This window comes from Grammomys surdaster, unplaced genomic scaffold (assembly GCF_004785775.1).
Source record: "Grammomys surdaster isolate TR1022 unplaced genomic scaffold, NIH_TR_1.0 348, whole genome shotgun sequence".
Classification (NCBI taxonomy): Eukaryota; Metazoa; Chordata; class Mammalia; order Rodentia; family Muridae; genus Grammomys; species Grammomys surdaster.
The window spans coordinates 253,243-271,127 of NW_021604767.1; the positions used below are offsets into that span (position 1 = coordinate 253,243).

The 17,885-nt window shown below is 38.2% G+C and overlaps 1 protein-coding gene across 4 annotated transcripts in view; it reads right to left on the minus strand.

The window, feature by feature from the left end:
• Utrn (utrophin) overlaps positions 1-17,885 on the minus strand; it is a 429,847-nt gene that overhangs the window by 224,900 nt on the left and 187,062 nt on the right. For 3 of the 4 annotated variants that reach the window (XM_028779235.1, XM_028779234.1, XM_028779233.1), the window contains one exon: positions 13,236-13,425. In XM_028779235.1, the coding sequence (XP_028635068.1) occupies positions 13,236-13,425 (190 nt within the window). Of the gene's footprint in view, positions 1-6,583; positions 6,663-13,235; positions 13,426-17,885 lie in introns of those variants that run through there. The other variant, XM_028779236.1, reaches the window with a different exon arrangement.

Genomic DNA, 17,885 nt, shown 5'->3' on the forward strand with positions numbered 1-17,885 from the left:
TAGATAGATAGATAGATAGATAGATAGATAGATAGATAGATAGATAGTGTGGATGGATGGATGGATGGATGGATGGATGGATGGATGGATGGGATAGATAGTAGACATAAAAACTAAATAGATGATAGATAGATAGATAGATAGATAGATAGATAGATAGATAGATAGATGATAGATAGATAGGATAGATAAAATAGATGGTAGATATAACAACTAGATAGATGGACAGATGGATGGATGGATGGATGGATGGATAGATAGATAGATAGATAGATAGATAGATAGATAGATAGAACATTAAACAATATATATTAACACTATCTTAGAAAACACATAGAACCTTTAAAGTACTATTCTTTAAGCATTTTGCCAGTGTTTTATTAGACATTTTCCCATAGAGTCTAGGAGTATTGCTTTGATGATGTTGTTAATTGTTTTTGTTGTTCTGTGTTTTTCTATGTCAACAGTTTTCTTTTTTTTCTCCTAATCCTTTTACAATAGGAAAAGATGAAGACAACAAAAATTATGGGCTGAGAGAGTGGCTCACGGATAAAGTACCTGACTTGAGCTTGATTCTCAGAAATCACATAAAAATGTCTGTTTGGTATGGTGGTGTGTGTACACTGTCTAGGGAAGACAAAACAGAAGAATCCATCCATCCCTGGTGCTCACTACCCAGCCAGTCTAGAGAGATTGGTGAGGACCAGGCCAATGAAAGATCCTGTCTCAAAAGAGATGGTCATTTCTGTGAATATGGTGGTTTTAATCAGAATGGAGGCCATAGACAAATGTATGTGAATGCTTGGCCCATAGGAAGTGACAATATTAGGAGCTGTGGCCTTGTTGGAGAAAGTGTGTCACTGTGAGGGCAGGCTTTGCGGTCATAAGAGGTCAAGTGTGGCTGGTATGACAGTCTCCTCCTGCTGCCTGAGGATCAAGATATAGAACCTCAGCTCCTTCTTCAGCACCATGTCTGCCTGCACGCTTCCATGCTTCCCACCATGATGGTAATAGACTAAACCTCTGACACTGTAAGCCAGCCCCAATTAAATGTTTTCTTTTATAAGAGTTGTCACAGTCATGCTGTCTCTTCCCAGCAATTGTCTACCAAGCTCTATAATAAACATGGACAAACATGCATAAGGAGGAGGAGGATGTGCTGAAGGAGGAGGAAGAGCGGTGGAGGAGGAGGCACCCACTGTGAAAACCAGCATCTCCCAGCAACTGCTGGGGATTGTCCCTAGGGCCTTACAAATGCTAGGCAAATGTTCACCTTGAGCTATACACAACTTGATACTTTAACATTTCAATGAGAGACAGAATGTCACTAAGTCACACAACCTGACCTTCAATTCACTCTATATACCACCCAGGCCTTGAACTTACAACCTTCTAGCCTCAGCTTCCCAGTTAGCTGAGAGTACAGAACCTGTACCGCTGGGCCTGACCCAACTACGTCTTCATGTTAAGACTCTTGAGGCGTTTTGTTCAGGCTTTCTCAGGCCATGCTGTCACAGAGGCCAATTATTTATTAAGCATTAAGAAGCACTCACTCTGTGAGTGAGCTTTGTTACAAATCAGTCTTTCAGAACCCCACAGAACTGAACAAACTAGAAAAAGAAAAGTGAAAAGCAATTCTCTGCCACACTCCACATCTTTTCCAATTTCAATTATTTGTACTCATTTACCTTGCAAAAGAATGAACAAACTTCGCACAAGTGGGAAAGCTACAATGGTGTGACATTTTCTATATTCTCCTATCCCTGCTAATTGCTTAATTTTGAGAGCTAAATATAAACAACGAACTTCCCTGAGAAAGGCCAGCAGGGCTCAGGCAAGAATCAAGAGAAAATGGTCAATGCCTATAGCTTTCAGTTCCATACATACAGGCTGGAAATTTCCATTTGATATTTAATAAATTGGACTCCAGAGAAAACACAAGTCATCAAGCTTTTAGTCACAATGCCCAAATAGCATTTTTCACATCCAGAGTGCTATGCCAGTTCTCTTCTCAGAAAGAACTTTCTGTTTACTCCAGACTGTATCAGCGTCAGTCACATAGAGTTCAAACTAACGTTTTGTTTCATAAAGAACCATTTAGCATGTAACTTTGTGACTGGCATTATTTTTTAATCATATAAAAGCATTGTATTAAGTCATAAGCTAAGTCGTTGGTAACATGGGTTTTCTGATTAATGACATGTTGCAATTTAATTAAGTAAAAAATAAGTTTGATATTCACATTGATATGAGGAGTTGTGGTTTTTTGTTTGTTTGTTTTTTGTTTTTTTTAAAAAAAGGAGGTCATGGAGCATCTAAGCTGCTGCTCCTTTGGTAAAGCCATACAAAACTCATGTGACAGTCATAGGCGGCAAGGAAGGTCTGTTTTGAGCCTGGTCAGTAACCTCCACCTCAGCAGGGACTGCTGAAGACAGAGCATTAAGAAAGTACTCTTTCTGGGAGTTCATACAACTCTGATGAGACACAACAAAGAGCATCGGTGAAAGGGAAGAATGAATGTGCATCCCTCTGCAGCGGCCATTTTGCTCCACGGCATCTGAACTTCATACATCTTCTGAACTACCCAACCCACTGGTTTCCCATGAAAGCAAGGACAGACCAAGGGGACCTCAGGCTAGGACATCCATCTTCTGTGGCTCAAGAAATATGTGCATGGTCTGGTTATTGAGAGAAACTTAGGGGCCTGACAGAGAGTCTTAAAATACCTCTATGTTAACATTCAGGCCAAGTCACAGTTTAATGCTGTAAAACACTTCAGAATTTAGTTATCCAAGGAAAGCAACGTACTGCACCTGAAAAGTGGCTGGAGAAACAGCTGAGGGTAAAACCTGTAAAGCTTATTTTAAAATGTTCCACTGTGTTTGGCATGTTTTTTTTTTTTCAAAAACGCATATGCTCAACTTTAAATGAACCTAATACTAACATACAGATGGCAGACAGCATGTGAACTTAAAAGTCACTTAAAAAACTGAGTGACTGAGATGTCTTCAGAGATACATAGTTAATCTTTATAAAAGTACCCACCAGGATCTATGTGGTTTACACACACAAATGTATATACAGACATGGGGGAGGAGAAACTGACTTCGTTTAAAAATCACTCGTCATCCCTGGTTTTCCAAACCGTCACTGCCCCCTACTATTAAACCAGCAGTCATCAAATGGTGAGAGAAAAACACACAGAAAGAAGGGCACAATCAGTCTGGGCATTAAGAAGACAATATTGACCATAAGAGCAAATCAACACTCTATGGTTATTGAACAGGTGTTTTTTTCTTATCATGGCATCTGTGCACAACTTTGAATTAATAATATATACCAGGATGTTTAAAATATTTTAACTGATAGGACACATGACAAAATGTTTGGGCATAAATTATTTCAGCTAAACTGTTTTACATTCATTTGCTGGCAGCATAAAAAGTCATAAAACCAAATCAAAATAATTTGCTAAATCAATAAAAAATGCTGAAGTCATGAAGAACTCAATTTATAATACTAATTATTTTTCAAAGTTCTATGACTCACACACTAATCTACCTTGTAAGAATCTACTTTTTACCATGTCAGTTATTAAATATGCCATTAAATGTGGCCCTGAGGGGGTGGGGGCTTATACAATGCTTCTCTAACTCAACATAACTTCAATCAGCTTTCAATCCAAAGACCAAAAACAAGCTAAGATAATCACAAAAGGAAAACAAGTGAATGTCAGTAGCATTCTTAAAGTCACTCACATCCAGCTTTGCTTCCACTGTGCTCTAATAGAGGAAAAATTATCCTTTGGAGGCATTAATATTTTAAAGAAGCTAAGTGATCTAAGCCAAATCAGAAGAAATTAGCATTCAGTATGGCAAGGCTCTAGGTCATTGGGGCAATTTCAGTGCTGCTACTTATATCTCAAGTCAACAGCCGATATATTTCCATTTCCTGCCCAAATTTTAGGAGTTGTATAACCAGAAAGAAACATTTTTTAAAGCAAAAAAAAAAATACAATGGCATGCATAGTTGGACGGGGGTTACTCAGAGGCACAGTTTTCCCAAGTTCTGCCCATCCCTATCCCTTCCCTATGAGAAATAGACGGGGGTTGGGGAATACATAAAAATAAATAAAACTCAAAATAAGAACATTATGCACAAATTTCCAGTTGTTTTACACGTACTTATAAATGACTGATATTTCATACAACAGGCAAAAGAAAGATGAAGAGAGTACAAAATATTCAAACACCAGTTTTCAAAATGCCAAGATGAACTGCAAAACAGAGTCATCCCTTGGGTGATGCAATATTTCTCTCTTTTTTTTCAGTCTTTAAATGTACTTAAAATATACTCTTTCTGTATTTTTTTATGGCAAAACACTAAAGTGTTTAACATTTCCTTTCTAAAAGACTAAATTTAGAGAATGTAAGAGATATAGGGAAAATAGTCGTGACAACCTTTGCAGTTGAAAAGAAAATTTGCTGTCACGCTAAACAGATAAACAGCATAACTGGTCAAACTTCCAGCACAAGGGCACCACTGGTAACAAGTAGATTTAGTAAACACAGATACCATGTCATTAATAGAGGACAACTGACATCTAATTCTGTATCTATAATTTTTATTCATAATGATATGAATTAGGATCCATTTCCCAAATACAATAAGATAAATAAAATATACCTGTTACCAGCTCATTTATTCATAGTCATCAACATCACGCCACTTCCCTGTTGGGAGTCCTCAAACCCCATATATCACTGCCTTACATTGACACCTACTGGAAAGTACTGGAACTGTGTGTCCCCCATTGCACTGTCTGAGCAGTAGCTAATTTCACATATGGTAGAGAATATATGAAAGGTAAATTTCAATTGCAAATAAGACAACCTCAGGTTTCCAAAAAGTAATGCCTGTGCTGAATATTTAAATTCTAAAGCATCTTTGAGAAATTACAAATCTTGATAAATCTTCCCAAAGAATATTCCTGTTAGAAATAAACTTCCCCATGACTTCGGGAACATGATGCATGCTTATTTAGGGTCTTATCGTGACACTACTTAGTAGCTTTCTCCAGACTTTAATTTTGCTTTATGTGTAGAAGTAGACTCACCTTAACGGCCTTACAGCTCAAAAATCCCTCTGCTTTTATGAAAGTACTTATGGAAATAGATGAGAAAAATAATAACCCAGCTTTTTTAAAATGCTTCATGCATAATATACTGTTAGCTTTAAAAAAATAACATGTATTAATGATTCATGTACTTATACCGATAGTTAAAAAGTAAAATACTAACACATTAGTGAATGAATTTTCTTCTCCATTATCAAAATTGGCTTTTTGTGAAAATGTAAACATATTACAAAAACACATCGATTCTTTAAAGTAGATGAAATCCCAACATATCCAACAGTTAGTTGTGTACTTTTACAACTGGATTAATAAGTTGGATCAATCTTTAATTAACTTAATACAAATGAAAATAACAAAGCATGTCTTACTACCTCAATCTATTTCCTAAAATTATATTTTGAAAAGTAAATTTCTGGGCAGATATACATTAAATTAGACAAACTGTAAAGCACAACAGTGTGATTTAAAAAAAAAATCAAATAAACAGAATCCAGCCTCCCAGCCTGGACCCATTTCCTGATAGGCAGAGCTTCTTCCCATCAAATTTAATATCTTCAGAAAAATAATGTCATAAGAGGCAGTTTTCCCAATTACAGATCAGTTGGTCTTTTAAAGATTGCTTCTTTAGAAGCGTACTAAGAATTGTACAGGGAGAAAGAGCTTGCTATTGTAATAACATAAAAATTGACTTACTGCTGCTATAATCTTCCTTTTACATCATATCATCTCATTTTTATAAAAAATAAGGAGACAGCACGAACACTGAATAAATAAAACCATGGGCAATAACAAATACTAACCCAAAACAACACAGGAGGATGCCAGACCAGACGGCTTGTGTTTAGAATGACTGACATAGCATTCAAAATATATAACTGTCAAACAAGTTACATCCTAAAACACTACTTAACACACCTGTCCACAGAAAATTGAGTTCTTCAACTTTAACTACGACATGTGGAGACTCAAAGAATATAAGAAATGTTTATAATGGGGCTAAGCTTGTTTTTTAAAATGGGCATTACTTTTCTTAATTGGGAAAAAATCAGCTATAAAAAGAAGAACACATTAAGCAATCTGTTGAAAAAGCTCTCTGCTTGATTTTGTTGGAGTTTAACATTGAATTAATATGTCATTAAATATTAAGATATTGCAAAGTACCCCAGAGGTAACAGGTCTTAATGAAAATAGTTTGTCATATTTTCTCCAAACAACGCATCTCAGAAGACTAGGTTACGGATGGTAAAATAAAATATGTACTAAAATAGTGCTTGTTTCAAAGGCTTAAATAAATTTTAACGGAGCGATTCCTCCTAACAGCTTTTGCAATCAGTTGCCTGGACAGGGAGTTTTTCCTTTCCTTCAGAAGAGCCTGAAAGATGAGTACTGCCTAGCCAGGCAACAGTGGATTCTTTAGACACCCACTCCCTATTTCCAATCAGTTACCTTGCAGAGCTTCTGGTATCGCGGAGAGGAAACTGCCATCCTTTGTAAACGATGTAACAAAACCACAACTTTCTGCAAAGATGTTCTCACCACGGCCATCATTTTAAGTTTACCACACTTCTGAAGAGTCCTCAGAATTTGCATTATAAATGAAGAGCTGCGATCATTTCCTCCCGGTCACTGGACAATGATTTGCCAGTTCTCTGAGCATGCTCGTTTCCAGACATGCATTTGAAAGATAAAGGGGGGGTTACAGTTCTACAGAAAAGGAAGCTGGGAGTCCATCAACTTCTTGATTTTACAAAAACACTGAAGAACGCCACCCAGACAGACCCCAGCAGATGCTCACAGCCAGGACCCGCTCAGCCTGGCGTGGCCAGAAATGAAGCAAGTTGCAGGGCAGCCAAGCACTGCTGGTTGCAGGGAAGGAGAGCGCCCCGGAGACGAGAGGATATTAAGTGAAGCACTAAAGCTAAAGATAAAAAGCCGACTTCCCCTGGGGACAGAGAGTGAACCCCATCACTGCCACGGTGCATGCCTGGTAGCTGGGTTTACATGGGGAGACCGAGTGGCAGGGAGCCTGACGCTTTACAGAGGGATGCGAGCGAGCATTCCCAGCGGAACGCGGCTCCGGCTGTGCTTGTGGGATGAGTAGAAGAAATACTGAGGAGCACAGAGGGATGGTCTGCAGGAACCGAAGCCCACTTTTGGGCTAATAAATCACCTTAAGCCAGATTGGCCATTGCATCATCTAAAACAAAACTGAAAATATTTACAGAGGGATGCAGATTTACTTAAGCCCCAAAGGCAGTGCCAAAGGATGGGCTTCCAGATCCCTGCATAAGAGCAAATCATGCTAGAAATCAAATAGGAGCCCTTTAAGTAAATAACCAAGTTTACAACAAACAAGAAGCCTGCAAATGACTATAGGGAATGGCCAACTCCTCCATTTCCCTCTTAGACATCATCTTCATAATCTTTTTGTTTGTCATGAAGCTGTTTTAATTTCACAAATTAATCTGAGATAACAATTGTACAACATCACAGAAGGGCCAGTGTGTGTGTGTGTGTGTGTGTGTGTGTGTGTGTGTGTGCATGCACGAGTGGATTTGCTTGCATATATGTACATGCATACATACATGTCTGAGACACATTTCATACTATGATAACCAGTTTAGGTACAATATCTTAGAGGACCAGAGTATCCCAGGATGATTAAGTGGCTGGGCAAAAGGGCACAGCCAGAAACTAAGCCCATATGTTTCTCATTATCAAGGTTCAGCCTATTCTAATTGCCCAGGGAACACTGCCCATTCACCTCTCTCTAATATTATGATCAGGAAAGTGACAATTTCAGGAACATTTTGTTCTTGCTCTGTCTCCTCAGTTCTCCACACTAGTGTGTTTTAAGGTCTTAGATTGTGTCTAATATAGCTGGTTCATCGGGAAACTTCAGTCCGCATCTAATTTTCCATCCGCTCCTTATTGAGACTCTATACTGCCTCCTCCTGGTAAGGCTGCCAAAGTAAAAAACAGCCCATTAACATAATTGAAAAATGCTTGTTCTTAGGCACATAGGAAAACAATTAGTGATGAATCAATGTCAAGAGGCTGAAGGGTTGAGAATGGGAACTAATCTTAAAGGGGAAAGTGGGTTTCTGAGGTGGTATGTGTTCTGTGTTAACAGTAGCTGTGGCTGGACATCATTGAGTATAGAAAAAAACCTGAATTATAGAATGCAAATAAACAGCGCAGTATGTAAATAACAGACAGAAGACTAGCTATTAAAAAACATGAACTTACAAGTCAAGCACCTTTCACCTGGACGGCTTGGGCCCAGGAGCATTTGAAGCTCAGGATTTGGGTTTTTTTGGGGGGTTTTGTTTGTTTGTTTTTGTTTTTTCCACATCATGGAATAACATATTTGCATAAATATACTGAGGTATTCCAGAGGTGGGACCCAAGCCTACACACAATAGTCAACTGTGTTTCACACAGACCTTAAGTACCAACTCTGAAGATGGTTTTTACAGCATTATTGATAATTCTGTGCATGGAAGAAAATGTCACAGTGTAGAACCTATGGAACATCATGCTAGCTAGCATTTAACAACCTGCAGATTTTAGGGTATCTCGGTTTCAGTTTTTTGTGTTTTTTTTTGTCTGTTTGGGATGCTTAAATTCCTGTTCCTGAACCAGCAAGTGAAATGGGTGTTCACCCCACAGGCACACTGTTGGGTACAGGGATAGAATTGAATGATGATCTGTCTCCTACAAGATAAAGGTAGAACACCAAACTAGCAGCAAGCACAGGGCAGGAAATGACAAGGATTCTAACATGCAAAGCCTTTCAGATCAAATCCAGCACATTCTCTCATCCACTCCAGAAAGGCCACTGGGACTCCAAAGCTTATCCAGTAAAGAACTAACCCTTATCAATAGTTGATACTGCAAAAAAAATATAGAGCTTACATTTAAAATGTAATTAAAATAATGAATGCCCTGGACTGTGGCAATGAAAATTAAGATAGATGTGTCAATTAATAAATTAAGTTTTGAAATCAGCAACAGCTTCTTCTTAAAACCAATTTAGAGAGAGAGAGAGAGAGAGAGAGAGAGAGAGAGAGAGAGAGCACTAAATTTGGTGCCTCCGTGGAGGCTATTCCTAATACTTTATTCTGCCTTAATCAGAATAGAACTTGCCTTCCCTTCAAGTCCAAACAAGTCTCCACTGTTAGTCGAACACCTTCTACTCCTGTGATACCAACCTTACCCTGGACCACCACACACAGTCTCATGTTTCCTCTCTCCTAACCAACACCTTAGACTCATGCCAGGGCTGCATTTCTAGCTACTAACACTTCTGGCACCCATGAACATGAGTATCCTAGCAGGTACCCTGTTGTCTCTGTCACTGATGACAAAGCCATTCCTCATAGAGTCACCAACTAGATTGCTGTAAGTCAGAAACTTTAACAGCTTACTCTCTTGTCTAATTCCCTTTATAACAGCTCCCACCACCAGTAGATTAAATATACAATACATGTCTAGGCATACAAATGACGCCCCCATCCCCCACCCCCGCCGTGTACTGTTCAACTCTCAAGGAGCAGCTCTCTCCAGCAAGTCATCAAAATCAAGGTCTCTCTTGCTGAAAGACCTCTGCCTAGAAGAAAAGCCAAAACATAAATACAAGAGTCCAAATGACCACCTGTCCTTAAAAGAAATGGCCCAGAAAGTCTTCACCGTCATTGTGCTTCCAAGCCCTTCCTTATTAAAATATAATCAGAATCCTTTTTAAACTGTATCTCCATGAAATACCTCTGTGGGCTTGACATCTGGTTGGCACAAGATGTGAATCAAATACAAACAGTGAGCCTGCCATGTCAGGACAAATAGATGATAGATAGATAGATAGATAGATAGATAGATAGATAGATAGATAGATAGTCAGTTGAATGGACAGATGGATAGATGATAGATGGATGGATAGATAGATGGATGACAGATGACAAGATAGATCCATCCATCCTCTGATCATGCAACATAAGTACACTGAAGTAAACACAGAAATCTCAGATGGCTCACCCCTACCAGCAGCTCAACACCAGCCAATTTATTTCATGATTTTGGGGCTTCTCTCGCTTCTTCACACACCTTTCCATTTCTGAAAAAGTTTCCATTTGAAATCATGTACACAAACAAGAATAATCCACAAACTCATGGGAAAATTTAAATTCCTTTTCCTCAGAAATGCTCAGCCAGTGGCACCAAGTCTCTAACAACCATCTACCTGTAAGGTGCCGGAAACAAAGTCATTTCATTAATTTTTTTTAAGTAAAACAATGGGAGAGCTCTATAGACTAAGAGTATCCAATATAGGAGAGCAGAAGTTGAAAACAATGTAAATCGCCACACTGTGAGACTTCTTGAAGAAAAACACATTGCACATTTGTCTTCAGATAAACAGATATCGGACACAGCTGTTAGTAAAGGCCCTCCTTCATATGAGCCCAAACAGACTATTTTAGCCACATCAGATTAGTTTTGAGAAGAAATTACCACACACATCATCTCTCGGTACATTAGCCAACAGCCTCCTTGGGTTGTCACTGTTTGCAGTAAGACAAGTAATCCCCAGCTTAGTTATTTTTATTTAAAAGCTTCCTACCATTCCTATTTAAATTTATTTCTCCCATAGCTTGAATATTCATTAAATATTGAGAAGAGCTGGAGCTACGGAAAGAATATATCCTAAGAGATACTGTGTGAGAAGACACCATTAGACTCTCTAACGAGCCTGTGTTCTCTGGTGCTAGGTATTAGAAAGGGTTCATTTGGAACCTTCTTTCCGTCCTACAAGTTGTTGCTTACTGGAGTGCACGGTCCGAACAGCACTGAAATTAACACCACTAATACATTAAATATCTGCAAGCACGTGTAGATCAAATTTGTAGTTGTTTAAATCATAAAAGTAATACAGTCTAGCATTTACACACACTGAATGTCCACTGCAGCCTCCTGAAATCCAGACTTTCTCGAAATATTTTAGCAATTGACATTACCAGTCACATTCTGAGGGTCCAGAGGGTGAAGGAAAAGAGCACTGAGGTTAACTCTGATACTTGCCTGGACACACTCATCACCAAGTCACAAAAGCAATGCGCAATGCATAAAAAATGAGCAAGCCAACTGATATTTTCTCTGATAATTGCTTTTCTTCCTTCCTTCCTTCCTTCCTTCCTTCCTTCCTTCCTTCCTTCCTTCCTTCCTTCCTTCCTTTCTTTTACCATTTCTTTGTGTTGGCTGGGGTGCCTATGTGCATATGTGTGTATGTGGGTGCCCTTGGACACTCGTGATGGCATGAAGGGAGAGGTTGACCTCAGGTGTCTCCCTTAGTCACTCTCCTCTCCGTTGTTTGAGCCCCATCTCTCACTCAGCCTGGCACTCACAGCTTAGGGAAGGCTGCTTGGTCATGGAGACCCTGAGATCACCTGCCTCCACCCTCCTGCCCACAGCTTGAGCTAGAAGACCCGTTAGGCAACCTCCACACTCAGCCTTTGACGGTACAAGGAATCCAAACACAGGTCTTTATGCTTCTATGGGAAAGGCATTGCCTATTACTAAGACACTCTTCCTAGGCCCTGACTCTCCTTAATTTTACTAAGAGACAGTATGTCTTCACACAGAAGGATGAATTATATATAAGCCCATTCTAAGTTAAACAAATTTGCTTTAAAAGAGATTTTTAAAATTTACCGTGTGTGTGCATGTGTGTGCATGTATGAGTGTGTGTGTGTATGTGTGCCTGCATGTGTGTCAGTATATGCATATGTGTGTGTGAGAGTGCATATACGTGTGTCTGTGTATTCATGTGTGTCTGTGCACATGCAGGTGTGTGTGTGTGTGTACTTGTGGGTGCGTGTGTGTGTTCACTTGTAGGAGGTGCAGCAGCAGTATTTGTTTTAACACATTAATAACAATTATTCTCAACTTAGAAAAACTAAAAGTAATAGTTCTAAGAAAGCCTCTAGACCTTTAGTAGAATTTGCTGATACTTTATGATAGGCTCTTTTAGATGCTTCAAGAGAAAAACATTCCTAAAAATGGATTAAAAAATGGTTAACAGTACTAAATTTCAACTGCAGAAGTTAGAATTAAGCATATTTACTTGGGACTTGCTCCTGGAACACTGTGTAAACAACAAGAATAGCATATCTATACTCAAAAAACTATGTGACTAACTAAGGTAGGTAAAATATGTGCATCAAATGATACTAAAACACATGATGACCACAAGAGCAGAAGACAGCAGTCAAAGTGATGAATTCACATGTTTGCGAGTAATTCACAGCATACCAAAGAAATGTGACGCATCACTGTGACTCGTAGGAGATGTTCCTGCTGAAGCAACTTTTAAATTAAGCTGTAATCGAGAAGGTTTATCTAAGATTGACAAGAAATGGTCACTCCACATGGCCACAATAAAAAGAAAAGATGCAAGAGCTCAGAACTGCCATTACTTGGAATGGAAAGAGAGATTTTGGCATGCTTCATATAATTTCACACAATTGTTTAAAGAAAAGCTTTACTATTACCACACTTCTTAAGAATGAGATATGAACCTCAGACTACACATGTAATCATGATCAGAAAGTAAATACATAAATAATGTCTTTGAGTCTAATAGGTCTGGCTGTAACTGGACCACAGAGATTTGAAGTTTCTATATCAAGTATTTATTAAGTATAGTATAGATATAATTTATTGCTATAAATAATAAATTTATTTACTATAATAAATATTATAATAATATAAATTATGATTCCTCATTCATATGAAGGCAAAATACCATTATGTATTGAATAGCACAAATGGCACAAGGGCTTAAAATGACAGAAAACCAAGCAGCCCTGAGTCTCTAGATCTAAATACACAGTTATTATTTCCATAAAACAAGGTGGGTCTTCACCCTAATATTAAGTATATTAAGTATTCTGTGGGTCATACCCAAAAAATCAGTTATTCATGGAACAACATGGGTTCCATAACTCAATGTGTAGACAGCCTAACCTTGGAACAGTAATCAATGCATAGGTGGATACCAGGGGCTCAGGAGGAGACTGCTGTCCGTGGCTTCCCACTCACTTACCAGCATCTGCTGTCTGAGCTGCTTGGCCAGGACACTATCCTGAAGAGCATTCTCCCGCTGAGAGGCATCAGCCAGCACATTTGCTGTGGTTTCTGCTTCCTGAAGCCACTTGACAAAGTTCTCCAAGTCTCTACGAGAAGTCTGCACTGTCCGCAGCTCAGCCTCCAAGGCACTCTGTCTATCAGCAATGCTAAAAGAAACAATGTGGAAGATATGGCTCTGTGACTTACAGGGTGACGTCATACATCATATGCACCCAAGACAAAATTAACACACAGCCTCAGAGGAACCTCCACCCTTTAAGCCATCAAACGGAACTGTGTGATTTTTCATCTGTGGGTGTAAAATAATCCTTAAAGAAGATGTCTAGTGATTTGTGAGATAACAGTACAGAGACAGAGAAATATTAACAAAACCCAACATAAAATAATCATGCCTGTATTTTAAATATCAGATTTGTGCATTAACATGATTTCTTATAGATTTATGCTAAAATCCATGAGCTGCCATAAAAGGAATGTCAATCAAAGGCAATATCAATACATAGTCACACATCACTCACTGAATGGAAAAGAGCAAAATCAAAATAAATATTTAAGATTGAAAAACAAGCAATATAAGGCCTAAGGTGTAGCGCTCAATGATGAAGCACTTGCCCAACAGTCACCAGGCCCTGGGCCCAATCCCCAACACCACAAAAGTAATAATAACTTTTGGCTTTTGCTAATAATCCAAGTAAATACAAGCTGTAAATCAATACTTGACTTAATAATTCAATAACATCAGATTATTTAGTAATATTAATTTAATATTTCATAGCATCTATAAGATACTGGACAAACGAGCTTTTATGAATGTTTCATAAGTTTTACATCGAAGCTGGAGCACTGAGAGCTATTTGAATTAGACAAGATATATACATACAAATTCAACATTTAAAACTTTATATACCTCAAAGCTTCACAGTGAGAAAATAGACAAATCATTTTTATTAAATGGGTAATAGACTGGAAAGATAGATGGACCTGTGACCCAGAGTATTTGATAGGAGGGATGGGATATCATGAGGATGGGAGTTTGGGTCCCAGAAAGTAACAAGCCAGGTGGTCCACAAACAACTGTAACTCAAGTTCCAAAGGATACAATTTCTATTCTGGCCGCTATACAGACAGGAAGGCACACACAGACACACACACACACACACACACCCCAAATAAATAAATCTTAATTTTAAAAAAGGCACCCACATTTTTAGTCCTATTAATTTAGACCCAAGAATATTGGAACTGCCTGTCTATACAAACTCTCATGGACAAATGTGTAAAGCATCATTACTCAGACTATTGAAACAGCACCACTGCTCATCACATGAAGGAAGCACTAATCAATGGAACATTATAAGCTAGTACATTAACAATTATTCACTCATAGAATGAATAAGAAGGCCCGGATAAGCAATGTAATATGACCATAACCACAAAAATAGGCTAAGAGAAGGAATCCAAGTTCCAAAGGGCACATATTGTGAGATTCCAGTTTTGGGAGATCTCTAAAGCAAATAACCTAAAGAGAGGGAAAGAAGATGACTTATCCCCTAGGACCACAAACAACCCAAACAGAAAGTGGAGAGTAAAGTACACTCCATGCAAGCAACGGGATACGACTCAGAAACTGAGACAAACTAGACTCAATGACATGATCAGGCTCTCAAATACACGCTGCTAAGAGAAAGAAGCCAGAAAGGATAGCAGTGAGTCCATTAATGTGATATTCTAGGATAACATAATCATAGCAGCATCTACTCTATAAAATTCTTCTAGCTATATTTGTCTAGAAATAAACTCCAACTGTCTGTAGTAATTAAATAGTAATAGCTTCCACACACTAACGTGTGTGAATGCTTGGCCCACAGGGAGTGGCACTATTAAAATGTGTGGCCTTGTTGGAGGAAGTGTGTCACTATGGAGGTGGGCTTTGGAGCCTTATAAGCTCAAGTATGATCAGGCTGACATTGTCTCTCTCCTGTTGTCTGCATATCAAGACGTAGAACTGTCAGCTCCTTCTTCAGCACCATGTTTGTCTGCAGACCATCATGCTTCCTGTCATGATAACGGACTAAACCTCTGAAACTGTAAGCTAGATCCAATTAAATGCTTTCCTTTATAAGAGTTGTCTTGGTCATGGTGTATCTTCCCAACAATAGAACCCTAAATGAGACACTGTCCTATTTGGAATGTGCCATCCTCTATAACTTTTTGTCAAATTTCTTTTCCCAACTTTCACCTCTACTTTTCTCTAATATTCTTTTCGTGTCCAAGTAATGTTTCAGTCTTTTCTATAATCCTATTGATAGTATGACCGTGTAAAAATTTTATACCTACTTTATAGTATCCTTCCTACCATCTCCATTTGACAAGATGAAACCTATATTTTAAAGTTTAGAGCCCATCTCTTTGAGACTATTCTTTCTCAGGTTTCCCCACTCTGGGTTTATAAAAGGACAGTGAGCTCCTTTATGTAGAAAATAATCATGTGTATTCTAGAAAGGTCTTTAGACTTCTGATCTACTTTCACTCTAAACGTAATATAGACTTTTTTATCTGTCCACTTATTCTACAACCTACAGGCAGAAATTGTTTTTCATATTTCCATATTTCCCAGAGTCTATATTACAGAATTATATTTATGAGATGGCAATCACGCCATATGCCTTTGAGATTTGCTCCCAAACGCCATTTTTCCCTAAAGAATCTAGAGCAAGACTACATCAAACTATACATGGCATGAAGGGGGAATATTCCAGAACCAAAGAAACAAGACTCCCAATACCAGGAAACACTAAGAGGCTCTTGGATGAGAAAGGGGAACAAAGAGAGAAGAGTATATTGTCATTTTGTCTTTTCTGTGATCCTGTAGTAACTTGACAAAATTATAAAAGATATACTCAAGTGAAATATCTCAAAGAAGGAGAACAAAACCATGAGATCCAAGAAGAGATGACACATTGCAAGAAAACAAATAGACATACTCAGTATGGTGAGTGCAGGTAGGCACAGAAAGCACCGCACCAGGAGAAGTGCCTTTAAGATAAAGATATCAGAAGTGACAGCATGCCTAACATGGCAGACTTTGTTAAAAATTATACTGTCAGGCTACTGGAAAGGTATGAGAAGAGTTAGCAACAGGAGCAAAGAAAATTATGCATTAAAAAAAAACAGAAACAAATACTAACTTCGGATAAAGCAAAAGAAACAAACGGTCAGTCAGAGTCCCTATCTCAAGAGAACAAGGCAGAGAACAATACAGGAAGGCTCCTGGCACTCTCCTCTGGCCTGAACATGAACGTACACACAGGCATATACTACACATACATGTAACACGATACACCTTATAATCATAAAAAGGAACATTGAAATTTAGACTCTGTTTATAGAAGTCTAAATGATCTTTATATTATAATGAATCATAGTGGAGGACATATATATATCTGAATATGACTCAGTAGTAGACTACTACATGCACAGTCCTAACTTCTAAAACTCCACAGAAAAAAAAAAGTTATCATAATATATATATATCACTTTGTGTTCTGATTTCTGAATATAATTTATATGAAGTTTCTAATAGAATACAGCTCAGCTGGTCCCTTTTAGTTTATTAAATTTCTGTTTCTAAAATTAGATCCAAATCTAGTGTGGTATACTGAATTATATACATGTATAGAATTGATATATAATAATATACATTATTACATGTATTATAACATATTATATATAATATATATAATCAATCAAACAGGTTAATAAATTGCTTTTAATACCCCTGTATGCTACCTATAGAAGAAAAGAACCTATTTTTGCCTTCTCTGTCATTTCCCAGGAACATGGCTTAGAGTGAACCATGTAAAAAATCTTTGACATATTGGTTCCAGTCTTAAACTGAAGAGCTTGGACTAGATCCGTGAAAGAGCCATTTCAGACTCTCCAGGGGTCCTTTCCAAACTGTAGAAGCCATTGCTGCTATCATAGAAGCTGCTGGAAGAGCTCTTCAACTGTTATCCCCATCCTAGCTTGAAATTTCACTTCATTAAGTGTCTCTACTTGTACATAAAATGTTGCTGGAGAAAAAATGAGCAAAGTACAGACAGCAAAGAGGTTGGGAGGCACTGATCCTAGGGCTCCTACAACCAGGCCTACTACTAAGCTCATATTGACCTAGGGTCTCAGGGTACATATGAGTATGCATATGCACATGTGTGTGTAAAAGCCAAGGGCAAATTGATGTAATTCCTGAGATGCCATCTACTTTTTTTTACACAGTCTAGCAGGCCATATAGGTAACACTGGCTGGTGACTGAGCCCCAAGGATCTACCTATCTCTGCTCCCACAACCCTGGGATTACCAGAGCACACAACCATGTTTAGATCTTTTCATTTCTTACATACAAAACATAGTTCTGGGCATCCAGCTCATGTCTTCGCCCCAACTCTTGATTTGCTGAGTCTCAAATAAGACCAGGAAGGGGTACAGAGACAAAGGTAACTGGATATATGAAAAGGAGCATATCATGATGGGAATAAAGGTTTTAACTTTAGGAAATCTGTGTTCAGAAGACAAAAGCAGAGGCTTTTTTTTAAAAAATCTAAATCT